At 41.4% G+C, this 15,693-nt stretch overlaps 1 protein-coding gene across 3 annotated transcripts in view; it reads left to right on the top strand.

Annotated features, from left to right (window-relative positions):
* Positions 1-15,693, top strand: part of DMGDH (dimethylglycine dehydrogenase) — a 72,123-nt gene that overhangs the window by 35,536 nt on the left and 20,894 nt on the right. For all 3 annotated transcript variants that reach the window (XR_012904868.1, XM_006119142.4, XM_025182630.2), the window contains 5 exons: positions 474-639; positions 1,388-1,518; positions 3,135-3,352; positions 4,181-4,338; positions 4,856-4,915. Coding sequence is in view for 2 of the 3 variants with exons in the window: in XM_006119142.4 (XP_006119204.1) it covers positions 474-639; positions 1,388-1,518; positions 3,135-3,352; positions 4,181-4,338; positions 4,856-4,915 (733 nt within the window). In the remaining variant the exon portion in view is untranslated. The remainder of the gene's footprint in view (positions 1-473; positions 640-1,387; positions 1,519-3,134; positions 3,353-4,180; positions 4,339-4,855; positions 4,916-15,693) is intronic.

Genomic DNA, 15,693 nt, shown 5'->3' with positions numbered 1-15,693 from the left:
AGGCAAGTAGCCCTGCTTTCCCATCCTCAGCTGAGTGACAATTTGAGCAAGGCTCAGCAGGAGTGTAATGAAAGCCCTACTCCTCCCTGTGCAGCCACATAAAGCCTTCTACAATCTAACCTATAATAAAGGATTCAGCAAAGTCAGCAGTAAATTTACCCAGGGTTAATTAATGAAGAACTAGAAATGTTTTCTCATGCTTTTAACGATTAAAACTGTTACACAATTTATTCTGTTGCCAATTTTGTTTTTGACTCTCATGTTAAACGAATTAATATTTAGCCCCTTGTTAAATGGAAGAAAATAATGGATAAACTTCCTAAATTAAGAGAGTTTAGGTTCTAATGCTTTTGAATGACTTGCAAAAAAAAAGAATTTTAGAATATATTTTGCTAAATAGATCACAGAATGGCTAGACTGTAAATAACCAGCTGCATATTCTATGTTTTATGTGCCTAAATACTCTGTTTCAGACCCAGTTTTCAGCGCACAAACTGGTTTGAACCTGTAGGTCGTGAATATAAGCAGGTTATGGAAAAAGTTGGTGTGATTGACCTGACACCATTTGGCAAGTTTATTGTCAAAGGGAATGATTCAGTTAAACTGTTGGATCATCTGTTTGCAAATGTCATTCCAAAGGTAAACAGGACTGTGATAATTTTATTAACCAAAGGCAGGAACTCTGGAAGAATTTCAGAAATGGGAAACCCAGAAGTAGAGGCATAATAATCTAATCATCTTTATATTTCATCTAACAGGAAGTTTTAGAAAACACTAAAGAGGAATTCTCTTAAAAAACCTTTATGTCAAAGGAGACCTTTTGCTAGGTCAAGACCATACCCAGGGCAGATTATATTGGATTAACTCAGTGTAAAACACCTTTTTGACATCTTTGGCAAATTTGTGGTGCACACTTCTTTTTGGTACCAAACCCTGCATGCTTTACTTACATGACTCTAGTCTATGGGAACAATTGTGTGAATAAGGCAAGAACAATTTTTGTCTTTGACGGATGGCTAACATAACAATAAAATTGAATTTGAATTGGAAATCTAATGAGAAAGTATTCTGTAACACACATAACAAATATTTATAAAGATCTTGACCAAATCTTTATTTCAAGCTTCCTGTTTTTAATTTTTTTCATATGAAAAATGTGATTTCCATTATACATCATAATCCTGAACAAAGGACATTAATCTTCCATTAATGAGGTAAAACCCAGGAGAGAGAGAGAGTCATACTTTGTAACATAAATTATATGGTTAAAGATTTTTGTATAACTGATGTTCATAAGTATTTTGTTTTCACATTTTGCACTAAAGACATGTAAGAGTGGCAAAGGATTTCTGTTGCAAATTAAATTATCATATGTTCTTCTGTGTAGGTGGGTTCTACAAATATAAGTCACATGCTAACACCAAGAGGCCAAGTCTATGCTGAGTTAACCGTTTCTCACCTGTCTCCAGGTGAATTTTTGTTGGTGACTGGTTCTGGGTCAGAGCTCCATGATCTGAGGTAAGGGTGTAGTTAGATAGGTAGGTAGGTAGGTCTATTATGATGACTTGTTCTGTGAATCGTTCCATTGGAAACAATGGGAATACTTGCATAACTAGGTACTAAACTTGGATAAGGCTAACAGAACCAACTCAATTGATTGATTTGTAAAGAACTTCAACAGCCTGAGTTGGTCGCCCAACTATGCCTTGGGATTGCTTAAGAAAACTTATCAGACTATCTACTATAAGATTTTGAATACTACCTTCTTAATTTATTTTGTGAACATCATGAAAGAAATTGTTGAGAGTCAAAACTGAACTTTTCACTAACAATGTAATTAAATATGCTGAGGGATCTATGGTTTATTATTACATCAAGAATGTGAATTTGTGTTAAGGGATTTCTTATGATTACTACTTTACTAGTCACTTATCTTTGCTGCCAGTGTGGTTACACATATTCTGGACCTAAAGACCCATTTTAAGTCATCTGACACTTTTGATTATTTATTCTGTAACTGCTATTTCACCTTTTAAAATCTCTCCATCTCTAGCTCTGTACTAAACTGCCTCAATCTTGCAGTTATCCTATACCCCCCCCCCCCCCCCAAATCTTAACTTACACCAGTTATTAATTTGGCTTTGTAATGAAGGGTCAGGGAAAGAATAATACTAAAATACCCCTTCCTTTTCTGTACTTTTCTGGAGATTCAGGAATCAGGGAGAAAAGGGTAGAAGGCCTGTCAGGCCCAGCTGCTTCATATACCAAGGAAGAAATGGAAAAGGAGGAATTAGACTGGGGAAGAAGCTTCCATGAAAACAGGAGAATGTGGGATATGCTGTTTAAAGGAACTAGGCTTTTTGATTATTTTGGGACTGATTGTGCCCTAGAAGGGAAAACTTGGGTCTGGAAGGGAGAATCTGGTAAAATGTTGTAATTGAATCAGGATCCAGAATCCCGTTTTAGTTGATCCTGCTCAGAAATAAATAGCAGCACTTGCAACCCTTTCTGGTCCAACTATTATGATAGCACTGGCTGCAATAGAAGGAACCAGAGCGGAAGGTGCTTGTCTGCAAAACAACAGCAGCAGCAATGCCAGTTTCAGAAGCTCTTCATTTGCACGAACACTTGATACTTTTTGAGGCCTCCACAGGTTGTGATGGTGCAGTGACTGAGCACTATGCCTTCCTTCACACTGCACTGACTATCCTCGGGCTCAGTCATGTTGATGTGGAGCTCCCCTCCTTGGGAGTAGGCCTTATGATTTGGCCCATCGTGATTAGTAATAAATAAATATTAGCAATTGCCAGATCAATTTGTTAAAATAAGTAGTTTGGCCAGTGTATCTGATAACTCCCTCATACCCGTGACTTCCCTATTTTTTTCTTTTCAAGTGGTGCTGAATATTTATAGGTAATCTCTTTGGGCTCTTCACTGTTTGTGTGTGTGTATTACTGCAGACCTCTGATCTTTGGTTGGGGCCTCTAGACAGTACCACGAGATACACACGTTTTAATTATCATCGTACTGAACACTTACTTTGAATGTTACAATAAATCTACGGACTATGGTCCCAGGAACAAATAATTACTCTGAATGAGAATGTTAATAAATCTCTTCTCCTTCACATGCAGATGGATAGAAGAGGAGGCACTGAAGGGTGGATACAATGTTAAGATTAAAAACATTACAGATGAGATGGGAGTACTTGGCGTAGCAGGTCCATTTGCACGAAAGGTTCTCCAGAAACTGACCACCGAGGATCTTAGTGATTCTGCATTTAAATTTCTTCAGTCCAGACATATTAAACTTTCTGATATTTCTGCTACTGCTATTAGGATATCCTATACAGGTAAGAGGTAGGGAAAATAGATTGAAAAAAATTGGGCAGCTAGGGAAGTAACTGAAGTGACTAAAATTATGTTGGGGAAATTGAACTCATAATGTGTTTGAAAGTACTAGAATAATAAAATTATAAATAGACATAAATGAGAGAGAAATGGTACATTGGTTGTCAAACATTTTCTGGCCAGGAACTAAGGATCTCTGAGATCTTGGAAACAAAATAATACCTCTCCCTCACATTTTTTTTAGCAGAACTAAAGGCCAGTTTTGAAAACAATGTGATCTTTGGTGGCAAACCTGTGTTCAAGAATATCTTTTGAATTTGTACTAAATTAGTATCTATAAAGTGTATTGAAAACAGAAAACATAAATGCTTAATTTTTATTATTTCTCCCTTTTTTCTTTGCCAGTCACTTTTTATTTTCATTTTTCTCTGTGTCCACCTCTGCCACACTGGGCCAAATTCAGAGGTCTGTCTGATGCAGTCCATGTCGGTGTAGTTAACATCTTACAGTTTTTATAGTATACCAGTAGACTTAGACTTAAGTCACTTACCAGTTGATAATTTACCAGCCTTCTTTCCTGTCCGCTTCTTTTTGAATCCTTTGTTTCCCAGGTTGGGATCATCAGTTTAAATTAGAGAAATAGTGCCACTGTTTATTCACTGAGGCACAATTCTTTCAAGAGTTCCTGAGGAGCAGCGAAATTTCTGCAGTCTCATACTAATGAATTCTGTGTAATAAATATAGCCCTAATTTTCATAGCACTCATCTGAGGAGTAATATTGCTAGCACTAAATATATTGGGATTACTTGATTAATTTGTTTTATAACAGGTGAATTGGGTTGGGAACTCTACCATAGACAAGAAGATTCTGCAGCTCTGTACAATGTCATCATGGAAGCAGGCCAAGAAGAAGGAATTGATGACTTTGGAACTTATGCTCTGAATACGTTAAGGCTGGAAAAAGCTTTCCGAGCCTGGGGGGCAGAGGTTTGAAAACAGTTATTTTTACTAGTCTATGTTTTTATATAGGTTTCAGTCATACCTAGATAAAAAAAGTTAAATTTTGTTCTGGTTTCTCAATTTGCAATGGAGAGAAATTAGATGCATTTTATTTCAGATAGGGAAAGTTACTATTATGAGGAACTGGGCCTTTCCCTGGTGAAAATAACTGCAATACTCATTCCATTTCTGGCCAAAAACATCTATTTTGCATGTGCCTCCGTTGTTCATGATTGTGTTCATTTCATTTTATTTTGACAAGATGTCTCATTTTTTATTGAGTTGTAATTTTATTTTGTATGTTAAAACATGTTGTGTTTTGTATTATAGATAGCATTTGCTTAAAATTACACACTTGCAGCTTCTCAGTGAATTGCACTTGGGTAAAGGAAGAATTTGACCATTGTACATAAAAAATAAAAAGGAATACATGGAAAACTAGAAACACAAAGTGAAAACAATGTGGCACCATTATTAATGGATTAAATATTTATTTTTCTAACAGATGAACTGTGACACTAACCCTCTGGAAGCTGGACTGGAGTATTTTATCAAATTAAACAAGGTATATCTATCTGTATTATTTTAAAAGTTATGTTATCTGGAACATTCTTTCCATAAATGTTTTAAAAGAAAAAAAAATCTATGCATTGCAAATACAGATATTTGTAAGTGAGTGAAGCAAAGTCTTAGTGTTGCACTAAAGTAATGCCTTTATTATGTGTAGCTTTGTTGCAAAAAAGATTTTACATTTTTCTCCATGTTTATTTTTGCCAAAATTATATAGTAGACCAGACATACAAATACAAGTATTTTATGCTTTTTAACATATTAAATAGCACTTTCAGTAGATTGGCTATTTGAAGTGGCATGATGAGCTGAGGAAGGTAGTCAGGGACTAGAAAGCCATAAAGGGTTGGGGGAGAAAATCAAGGAAAGGCAGAGATAGATCTGATGAGAAATGGAAGTATAAGGGGAGAACTAGGTTGTTTAGGAAGAGACCAAGCCAAGGAGAAAGAGAATGGGAAGAGTGGGCCAAGGAGCTTGTGAGTGAGTTGGTGTTTTTGGGTTAAGTGGAGACTGAGATTGGGTGAGGAGCCTAGGGATGTAGACTGGGACTGAGACAAGGGAAGGGAGGAGACAACTGAAGGTCAGAGGCAGGGGAGAATAAGCGGATGAGGATCTAGTGGGTGGAAATGGGACTAATTGAACAAACAGTGCACCCCCATGCAATGCTGTGGCCAAAAGAGCTAATGGGATCCTTGAATGCATAAATAGGGAAATCTCAAGATGGAGTAGAGAGAATATTTCATTTTTATATTTGACACTGATGCAACAGCTTCTGGAATGCTGTGACCATGTCTGGTGTTCACAATTCTAGAAGGAAGTTGATAAATTGGAGAGGGTTTAGAGAAGCACCACAACAATGATTAAAGGATTACAAAATACTATAGAGCAATAGATCAGGACATTTAAGTCTATTAAGATTTACTTAGAGAAGCGTAAGGGGTGATTTGATCAGTCTGTAAGTACCTACAGGGGGAACAAATATTTAATAATGAATTCTTCATAGGGATGTTAAGAAATGAGTAATTAGCTAATCGTGTAGTCAATAGAATTTTTACTGACTACAGAATTAGTTGATGGGGTTGGAAACTAAGGGAGCTACCCCCTCTTGCATCGCTGAAGTTTAAATGTAGTAAGAGCTGGACCCTCAGGCAGCCCAGCTCCTACTACGTTTAAACTTCAGAGCCTCAGTGGGGTTTGCTCCTGAACCCAGCACGATTAAACCCAGGTTCAGTCTCACATTGGGTTCGCAAGGGGAACTTTATCCACCTACTTGTGCCTTCAGCCCCTTGGAGCAAACTGCTGAAGCCATTTCAGGGGGCAGCTCTCCTGGCTGCCCAATGTGCCGGGCAGTGGCATTCAGGCATCATGCGGGCCAGGCAGAGCCCAGCCGGGAATTGCAGGGCCAGAGCTGGCAGACAGTGGAGGCTGGGCCGCAACCCAAGCACAGCCTGCACCCGCTCACCCTGCTCTGCTCCGTCAGACTGGGGTTAAGGGAGAAAGACCTAGACTGACTGAACAAAAGAGATGGCAACTGGAGTGGGGAGGTGACTGACACTCAGAGGAGGAGCTCAGAGAGAGAGGACTGGCTGGACAAGGAGACTGGGGCTCATTCTTTCTTCTCAAGTGACTGACAGCAAAGGAAGACCCTGACTCCTGGTGCATTGAGTCAGATGCATTGAGAATATGTTGTACTGATGTAATCTGCCAATACTCAGGTGGGATAAAGTCAAAGATTCTACCACAGTACGCAAAAGAAGTGGCCAGTCCTACAGGTGCTTCACAGTCACCTATAGGTCGTTCATTCTGTGAGGCTGTGTTGTGTACCTATTGCCAATTCTATGTCCTGGGAATGCCAGGGTGCAAGATTTGTCTAATAGCTTAAAGTTTAAGGGCATTGTTATCTCTGATTTACTATGGATTTTTAATATGATCTGTACTGCAGACCTAGGCTACATATGTGGTACTACTTTCATAAAGTATATGCCAGAAGAACCATTATGATGGTCTAATCAGAACTCTTGTCTGACATAGCCCATAGGATCACTCACTGATTCCTGCATCTTGTTCAAGGTGTGGAGCTTCCACTGGTGTCAATCTGAGTGTCTGTGTGGAGCGGCATTATTGCCATGGAAGCATAATTTTGCCCTACATGTAGAAAATGTCATATGTGAAGGAAACATACAGAGACCATGTACAGTGCAATATTATTTACCCTTTACACAAGCTCCTATCTTGAGGAACACAGCTGCAGTATTAGAATGGACTGTGATAAAAGAAAACAACTGTTTTTTCCTATCTATTTTAATTTCTGCTAAAGTTTGGGCAGTTTTAGTATAACCAGGATAGCATCCATAATTAATGCAAAATTATCACTTACTCACTGAGCCTGTGCTGGGGAGTAAGGAGGTATAACACAGCCTTTATTCTTCTCCACAGGTTACTTGTATCATTGATCAAGGAACAAGGGTTACAAATATTTAATAGACTACTTATTTTCCCTTTCCTGCAGAGATGGGCAAGGAAAGGGTAAACAGAGTAGAGCCATGATGACACATGCTAGCCAGCACAGCTAAGCTGGGGAGGAAGGAGGAATAAGCTATGCAAAGTAAGGTGTCTTAGTTTAGATTACCTCTCCCTGGAGGAGGAATAAGGAAATGAGAAATCAAACGTACTCTGTCTCTGTCAGTGTTGGGTTTGCAATGGCTGGATGGAGCTAGGCCCATGCTCAAGAAGAGGCCCCATTCTGCTCTGCTTGCATTGTGCCTTGAGGCCCCTCCAGCCTGCTGGCTCCTCTTCCCCGCACCCGCTTCGCCCCCACTGCCTACCACTTACTCCTCTCTGCCTGCCTGCTGGTCAGCTGAGGGCTCCTCTTACCTCCTGGCCTCATCTTCTGACTTCTGGCTCCTGGCACTTCTGCTTCCCACCACCTGTCAAGCCCCACCTGTCTCCGTAGAACTGAATCACCTGGTACTGGTACAGAAGCCTTGGCCAGTTGGGGGTGGGAGATTGTGGGGAACTTGGCTGGGCCTCTTCAGGCAAGTGGATTCTGAGGGAACCTAGTGAGGGCAGGTGCTGGACAGGCTGATCGTACCACTCTTGAGGGGACCGGGTCAAGTCCTCATCCTGGAACCAGCCCTGTATGCACTGCCAGTTCAGCCCAGAAGAAACAATCACCTCTCAAAGGGGCAGTGAATGCAGCCCAGGAGACAGGGCATGGGGGAATGGGTCTTTGGAGCAGGGGATGCTGAGGTGTGAGGGGCTAGGGAAGATCTCTGTGTGGGGACACTAGGCAGTGGGTGTGTGAGGTGGTGGGCAATTGTGGTGGGGTAAGGGGGTGCTGAGCAGGGGTAGTGGTGTGCAGGACTCGGCATTTGTGGCAGCGTTTGGGGGGTGCTAGGCATAAGAAATTGGTGGGGTGTTCAGGTGTAGGGCAGGAGTGATGCATGGTGTGGCATGGGGTGTGCTGACAGCACTGGAGCGGGCGGGCAATGGTCAGTTTGTAAATAGTACCTTTGCACTGGTCTGGGCACAGTGAGGCTGCCCATGCCATGTCCCTGACCAACTCCTCACTCTGGGGACTGGAACAGAACCCTGCACCATGCTCCATTGCCCCCAGAGGCTAATATGTTTGGCTCTGAGCCCACAAACTATTAGTCTGGCCCTGATCTCAGTTCATTCATTGGTCTCCTTCTGGAGAGGAACAGCAACATGTTGCTTCTTATTCCAAGCTAGTGGTAAATCACAATCTTGCCCCACTTTTGTAAAGGCTGTGATGTTCTATATAAGGAAATCTGTCTTTGGAAAATAGGAGATGCAGGTGTCACAATACATCTTTTATTTTAATAGTATAGTAATATAATAAATACTGGCTTCATGCACTCTGTGGTAGCTTGCCTGGATTCTGTGGCAAAGTGGTGGCAGTTACAAATACATTAAAAGGGAGGGGGGTTATATTGAATTAAATATGATAATGAATATGTCAGAGTTGTGCCCTTTCCTTAAATTCAGTATATTAAATATTGCTCTCACGTTAACAGTTTTTTCATATATCAAAGGTTTTTGCCCTGACAATTCCTTGCTCCATTGTAAAAACTGGAACTTTTGGCAGCTGGGTGAGAGACAATGGATTTCGGTCATTAGGAAGATATGTATGGAAGGTTTGGGTATGTCTACACTTGTACCATAGTTCGAACTAGGAATGCAAATGTAGGCATTTGAAGTAGTCAATGAAGCCGGGATTTAAATATCCCATGTTTCATTAGCATAATCTCGGCCGTACGCTATTCTGAATGCCAGCTGATTCAAAAGTGAAAGTGCGCTCCGGCTGCTTTAGTTCCAATCAAACCCCTTGGTTCGAACTAACGTTACTCCTCATTTTTTGAGGAGTAACTAGGGTGCACGTGTAGACATACCCCTTGAGAGTATACAGTAAGCACATTTAGCTAGGTATTTCTCTAAACTGATCTATTGTGGAATAGTTAAACGTTGTTATTTATATTGTCAACTTTAGATTTTTAAATTAACAACCTATTCCCGTGAACTGGGCAACTGACATCTCTCAGAAGTATTGCAAAAAGCAGTCTGCAAGCCCCATTGCTTCAGTTTACACATTTTCATGGTTAACTTTGCAACAATATGGACACTTTTTTTAAATTAAAGCTTTGGAAGAGGGGGATTCCAAGGCAAATATCAGGATTTAGAATCTCAGAATACATTGCACCTTATATATGTAGAGGCATAACATTTCTATATCCCAGTTGAATACTGTATTGATATGGTATAAATATGAAGGCATTGTAACTGGACTGTAAAGCACTCATTCACATAAAAAGGTTGATTATGACAAACTAATACAACATTTTTAAAATAGTCTATTTTCTATAGGTTGTCATGGCCAGATTTTCAGTAACCATTTTGGAGCATTTATAGGAATTACATTTGCCTTGATTAAGAGAAGACAGAGTGGGGAATAGGAGGGCGGTGGCAGGACGGCAAGTGCTTATTGGTAAAATTTCTAAAAGGGGTGAGGCCTCACTGATGGCCTCACAGGCAAAGAGCAAAGTACACAGTGTGTTGTAATCAGCAAAAATGTGGTGCAAAAAAAAAAAAAAAGGGAGACTGAAAAATACATTCACTGGCTGGAAAGTTCCTGCATTTTTAGAGTAAGAGGAAAGATTATTTTGAAGGGGAAATTTTCCCTCCTTTCCTCCTCCTCCATCATCTCCATCTCCATAATTCACAGAGACTTATTTCTAATGGAATAATTGTTCATAAGCTTTGCAAAGGGTTTTAAAATAAACAATTAAAGATTAAAATGATATAATCTCTATGTAACACTCAGCAAACAGGCCATTTTTACTATTAGGAACACTCAACTAGCTTCCTGTTTTAGTGGAAAAACTTACATATTACTCCAGATAGCTTTCATTAAAGTAATATTTATTGATCACCAAGAATACAATGATACAAAATTCTTACGGACCTGAATTTTCAATTTTCCTTTAAATTATACACAACAGTGCCATCTTCTGGATACCAATTGCAACAACTGAATAGTTTTGTTTGTAGAAAGATATTTATAGATAATTAAACATTTTGCGCTTCTATTTTTAAACTTAATGACCTATGTTGTGAGCCAATATTTGACGTCTTGAAGGTTATTTCCTATTAGGAATAGTCCTATTTCCTGCACATAAACACAGTGATTTAATATTATTTATTAATATAACATCTTAGCCTTAGGCCATAATGTACAAAAATAAATACACACTTAAAAATCAACACATCACAGTAAAACATGAATGTTGAAATTGAAAAGAAAAAACACCAAATTAACTCTTCTTCCAAGTTAAATTAAACTTTTAAAATCACACCCCATAAAACAATATGCCAGAGGTGTGCAAATAGGGCAGCCATCATATTAATTAAACATTTTTGTTATATAGCGAGTATTTTAGTTGTTGATCCCGTGCATCTGGGCCAAGAATGGGGTTAAACATTTGTTTCTAAAGTAACAGTATAAGCTTTAAGGAAGTAAATAATGGGGTAAATCTTCAACCTGCCCAGACCTATATGAACAATGACAATTTGCTGTCTATGCCAGCATGGCTTCCATGGGCAGCGAGTGAACCTAGGACTGGGGGAACCAAGCTGCTAACCTTGACCCTTCCACCCAAGGCTCATGGGAGCCAAGTCCCGCCCCACACTCTGAAGGGGCAGGTCACCCCTTCTCCAGTGGACAATGTGCAGCCCCAGCCTTCACCCCCACCCCCTAAGATCAAGAAAGCACAGGGGAGAAGGGAGGGAGGGCCGTGCACGGCCCCAGCGAGAGCACAAGGGGGAGAATGGGCAGCACAGCTCTGGCCAGAGCACAGGGGGAAGGACAGGAGGTGTGAGGACCCAGCCTTCCCTGGCCCTGGAGAGCTGGTGGTACAGCCCTAGCTGGGCTGAGTCCCAGACAGCCCTGGGGGAGATGCACGACAGGGGATGGAGCTGAGAGTGAAGTGTGAGTAGGGCCAAGCTGGCAGTTTGGAAAGGCATTGCCTTCCCCTACATAATAGCTCCCATCCAAATACATTGACATTGTGGCTTGGAAGCAGAGAGCCATGAAAGCCCTCCGTAACACATTATTGTTCAAAATATTGTATACCTTGTAACCATGGATACTCTTTAAACAAGAGAGCCATGCGATGTCTTTATTGCGCAGACAATGGTTATATACATTTGATTTCAAAATTTTCCATTCTAAACATAAGGATTTTATATTCTTGACTTTAGTTCTAGCCAGATCCCACACCCTAGCCAGAAACCTCACCTGCCCCCCGTAACCAAACTCCTTGTGCGAGTCTGAGCTCCCTTATACACCCAATCTCCCTCCCGGAGCACGTGCTCCCTCCTGCATTCTGAACCGTTCAGTAGCAGTCTGGAGCCCCTTTTGTACCCCAGACTACTCAGCATCCGCCCCTCCCCAGATCCTGCATCCCCAGCTAGAGTCCTTACCCCCTTTTACACCCTAATCCCCTGCTCCAGCCCAGTGAAAATAAGTGACTGGAGGGTGGTAGAGAGTGAGCAATGGAGGGAGGGAGAAAGGGGGGAGGAGGCTTTGGGAAGGGAAGGAAGGGCCCCGGGATGTTTGGTTTTCGATAATGAGAAAGTTGGCAACCCTATATCCATTCCCTCTCTCCCTGCAGCCCTTTTTACTTTTCTTTATAGACACCACCCAGATCCTCTCCTAGCTGGGGTTCACCTTTTGTGGGCCTCCAACTGCAATCAGCTCAGTTAACCCCTTCAGAGCCTGTATGGGATATATACTTTATTGCATTCACCATCTCCTTCAAATGTCTAGGATTAAGGAAATCCTGGAAAAGCTCTGCCACATCCAAGGAACACGTTGATTTTCCCCCCAAAATGTTGGAAAAGTAGATGCGTTTTGTCAGCATCCCTGTAAACCTCATTTTACGAGGAAGAAGGGGTGTTCTGAAAGAAGGTTTTTTTCCCGAAATTTGGGCCCATGTAGATGGGCCAAATTTCAGAAAATCTTCTTTTGGAAGTAGATCGGAAAAAGATACGCAATTTTGCATATCACAAATTGCGTTTCTTTTTCCGATTTATCTTTGTAGTCTAGACATAGTCTATGTGAAGGTAGCATCCCATTAACTGAGCAGGAGGAAAAAATAAAACAATTCCTTATCTCTGGAGCTGAGTTGGGCATTAAAGTTTCCCAAAATAATAGCTTTCTTTTGGAAGTTCTTCTATAAGCAAATCAATATGAGATTCAAGCCCTTCCCTCAAAGACTCATTATAAAAGAGGAAGCTCAAAAGGAGCAAATAAATATTCAGGACTAATAGAATAGAAATATCCATTAAAATAATACTACAGACCTGAAAACAGGAATTATCAGGTGTTAATTTCCTAGTTGTGATTTTTAATTCAGTAGAAATGAGAAGGGCCAGACCACTTCCAAATCTATCTCTCAGCCTGCTTCACTCCTCTTTCTAAAAAAAAATAAATAAAACTCAATAAATAAATGGACTTATCCTTAGAAAGTCAAGGTTCTTGAAGGAAAACTAAATCAAACTGAAATAAGTAATTCCTAAAGTTCAAATTATTGGATTTCCTTTTAAGACCAGCAGTATTTCATGAAACAGTTTTGATGGGCATATCACTGGAATCCCAATCAGGTTAATCTAATCAATCTATTTTAGGGCCTCAACTGAAAAAGAGTTATGCAAAACCACACCATAAATTGTTTAATTAGGCCTAATTTATCCAGAATTATTATCCTTTATCGCTCAGGGTGGCTTATAGGTCAGAGTAACGGGATATAGTCCCCACAGATTTTGCCTGGATGCCCTGGTAATTTATTTTGTTAAAAGGAGCTGAGATTCTTTCTGATTGTACATTCTTAAGTTGCTTCCATTTTATCTATTCTATTGGATATATTTTGAAAGAGGTTAAGAAGATCTCTCATACTCAAATTTTCTTAACCAACCTCTAATCTTTAACTTAATTTCCACCATCTTTTGATCTTACACTAGGGAATCTTTTATCATTAGGACTTGGTTTCTGGGTACAGAAAACACTGCTTACTGAAGTTCATTGTCTTACTCCTACCCAGGATAACTCCTCCTGTTTTTGTTTTGCCCTCCAGCCACTGGCATCTCTTGATTAGTATTTTGCTCTGACTATAAATGGGCATCTGTTATGGGGTGGACCAGGCTCCGAAGCCCCCTGCTAGAGGCTTGCAGCTTTGCCATACCTCGCCCCAGCAAACCATAGAGAAATCCTCCAGATAAGCTAGAGTAGCACAAAGGAAGCGGCCTGTAAGGGCCCAGCAAGCCAGTTAAAAGAAAGCTGCTGGGCCAGAGCGAGGCAGTTCCTCCTTGGAGCTCAAGAGGCTAAGACTCAGCTGGAGAGCTGGGTTGCAGGAGGGCTGCCATAGCAGGCAGTGCAGGAACATGAACTTGGCCAAGAGTGATTGCTTGCGTGAGGTGAGTGACACCCCATCGCAGTATCTGTTGTGAACTATACAATATTTAAGTTGCACAAAGCAGCCAGAGTGAGATAAGCATCTCCTTCTTCCTCCTGCATAAAAGGAGCATATGGACTACCTTTCAGTAACTCACAGACCTAGAGTAGTCTCAGGGGTAGCCATGTTAGTCCACTTCAGCAAAAACAATGAGGAGTCCTATGGCACCTTAAAAGACTAAAAAATATATTGAGGCATAAGCTTTTGCGGGCTAGAGTCCACTTGGTCATATGCATGAAGTGGAAACTTCAGATTGACAGGTGTATATATACACATGCAAAAATGTGTGTGTTACTATGTGGAGGATCAGTGCTAATGCAGTCAATTCAGTTAGGGTGGATGTGGCCCTCTCCCAACAGCTGATGAGAAGGTGTGAATACCAAAAGGAAAATTATTATTTGTAGTAAGCTAGCCACTCCCACTTTCTCTTCAGACCCAGTCTGAATTCAAGTTAACATATTAATTCCAGCCCTGCAGTTTCAAGCTGAAGACTGTTTTTGAAGTGTTTTGCTGAAGTATGGCAGGTTGTCTGCCACTGTGTGTCCAAAGCAGGGTCGGCTTTAGGAAGTGCGGGGCCCAATTCAAACAATTTCGACGAGGCCCTGCAGCAGTTTTGGTTGAGCAAAACACACACACACACCGCACACAAAAATTTCAAGAGGGGGCCCAGAAATTTTTTTGGTTGAGCAAAAAACAAAACCCGCACACAAAAAATCCCCAGCTACTTCCCCCACAAAGCCCAGGAGGTAGCTAACACACACCCCAAGGTGCAGGGAAACCCTGTACTCAACTCACACCTCCTGTGGCGGAGGCAGCTGCTGCATTCCTCCTCCGGGCCGACACCCCTTCCCGCAGCGCACCCAGCACACTTCCGGGCAGGGGCGGCAGGTTTGTATAATTTTTGGTGGTGTCTCATTAGCCACATCCCCTGACCCTCATTAACTAGGCCTCTGGAGGTAACACGCTCGGGGCAAGATGGACACATAACCAGAAGTAAAAGGTGTCACGTCACCCCTCTTGAAGGACTTTTCCCACCATCTTCCTACCAACAGGGATTAGTTTTGCCCCAACCAAACCCCCATCATGCAACTATCCTGCAACTGCATTAACCCAATGTGTGTGACATTAACTTGGGGGCAGAGAGGCTGGGGGAAGTGTTCCCTCTAAGGCTATGTCTACACTTGCGGCTTCTTGCGCAAGTACAGACGTTCTTGCGCAAGAACCCACAGAGTATCCACACTGCCCGCCTGCTCTTGCACAAGAGCATTTACAGTATGGTGTGGTAAGAGAAGGCATTCTGCACAAGAGCTACGCTCTTTTCTAACAGGTGTAAGCTCTCTTGCGCAAGAGGGCAGTGTGGATGCTTGGCAGGGATTTCTTGTGCAAGAAACCCCTATGGCTAAAATGGCCATTGGAGCTTTCTTGCACAAGAGAGCATCCACACTGCCATGGATGCTCTTGTGCAAAAGCACAGCTCACACATGGCAGTGTGGACATGTTCTTGCACAAGAACCCTTGCGCAAGATGTTCTTGCGCAAGAAGCCCCCATTGTGGACATAGCCTAAGAGTTTCCTCCCATGAGCAGAATGAATTTTGTGTTGTGCACCAGTATTGAGTTCATGTGGCTTGTTTGGATGTGCCACTGTGACACCCAAGTTATTAATAAATATTTTATAAAACTTTACCTTTTCTCTCTGCTGCCATGTCTCCTCCCCTTGTTCCATCAGCTCCCCTGGTGCCTGCT

The sequence above is a fragment of the Pelodiscus sinensis genome, chromosome 6, assembly GCF_049634645.1.
Source record: "Pelodiscus sinensis isolate JC-2024 chromosome 6, ASM4963464v1, whole genome shotgun sequence".
In the NCBI taxonomy this organism is placed as follows: Eukaryota; Metazoa; Chordata; order Testudines; family Trionychidae; genus Pelodiscus; species Pelodiscus sinensis.
The sequence above is the reverse complement of the archived record's forward strand: the minus strand, read 5'-3'. Positions and strand labels throughout refer to the sequence as shown.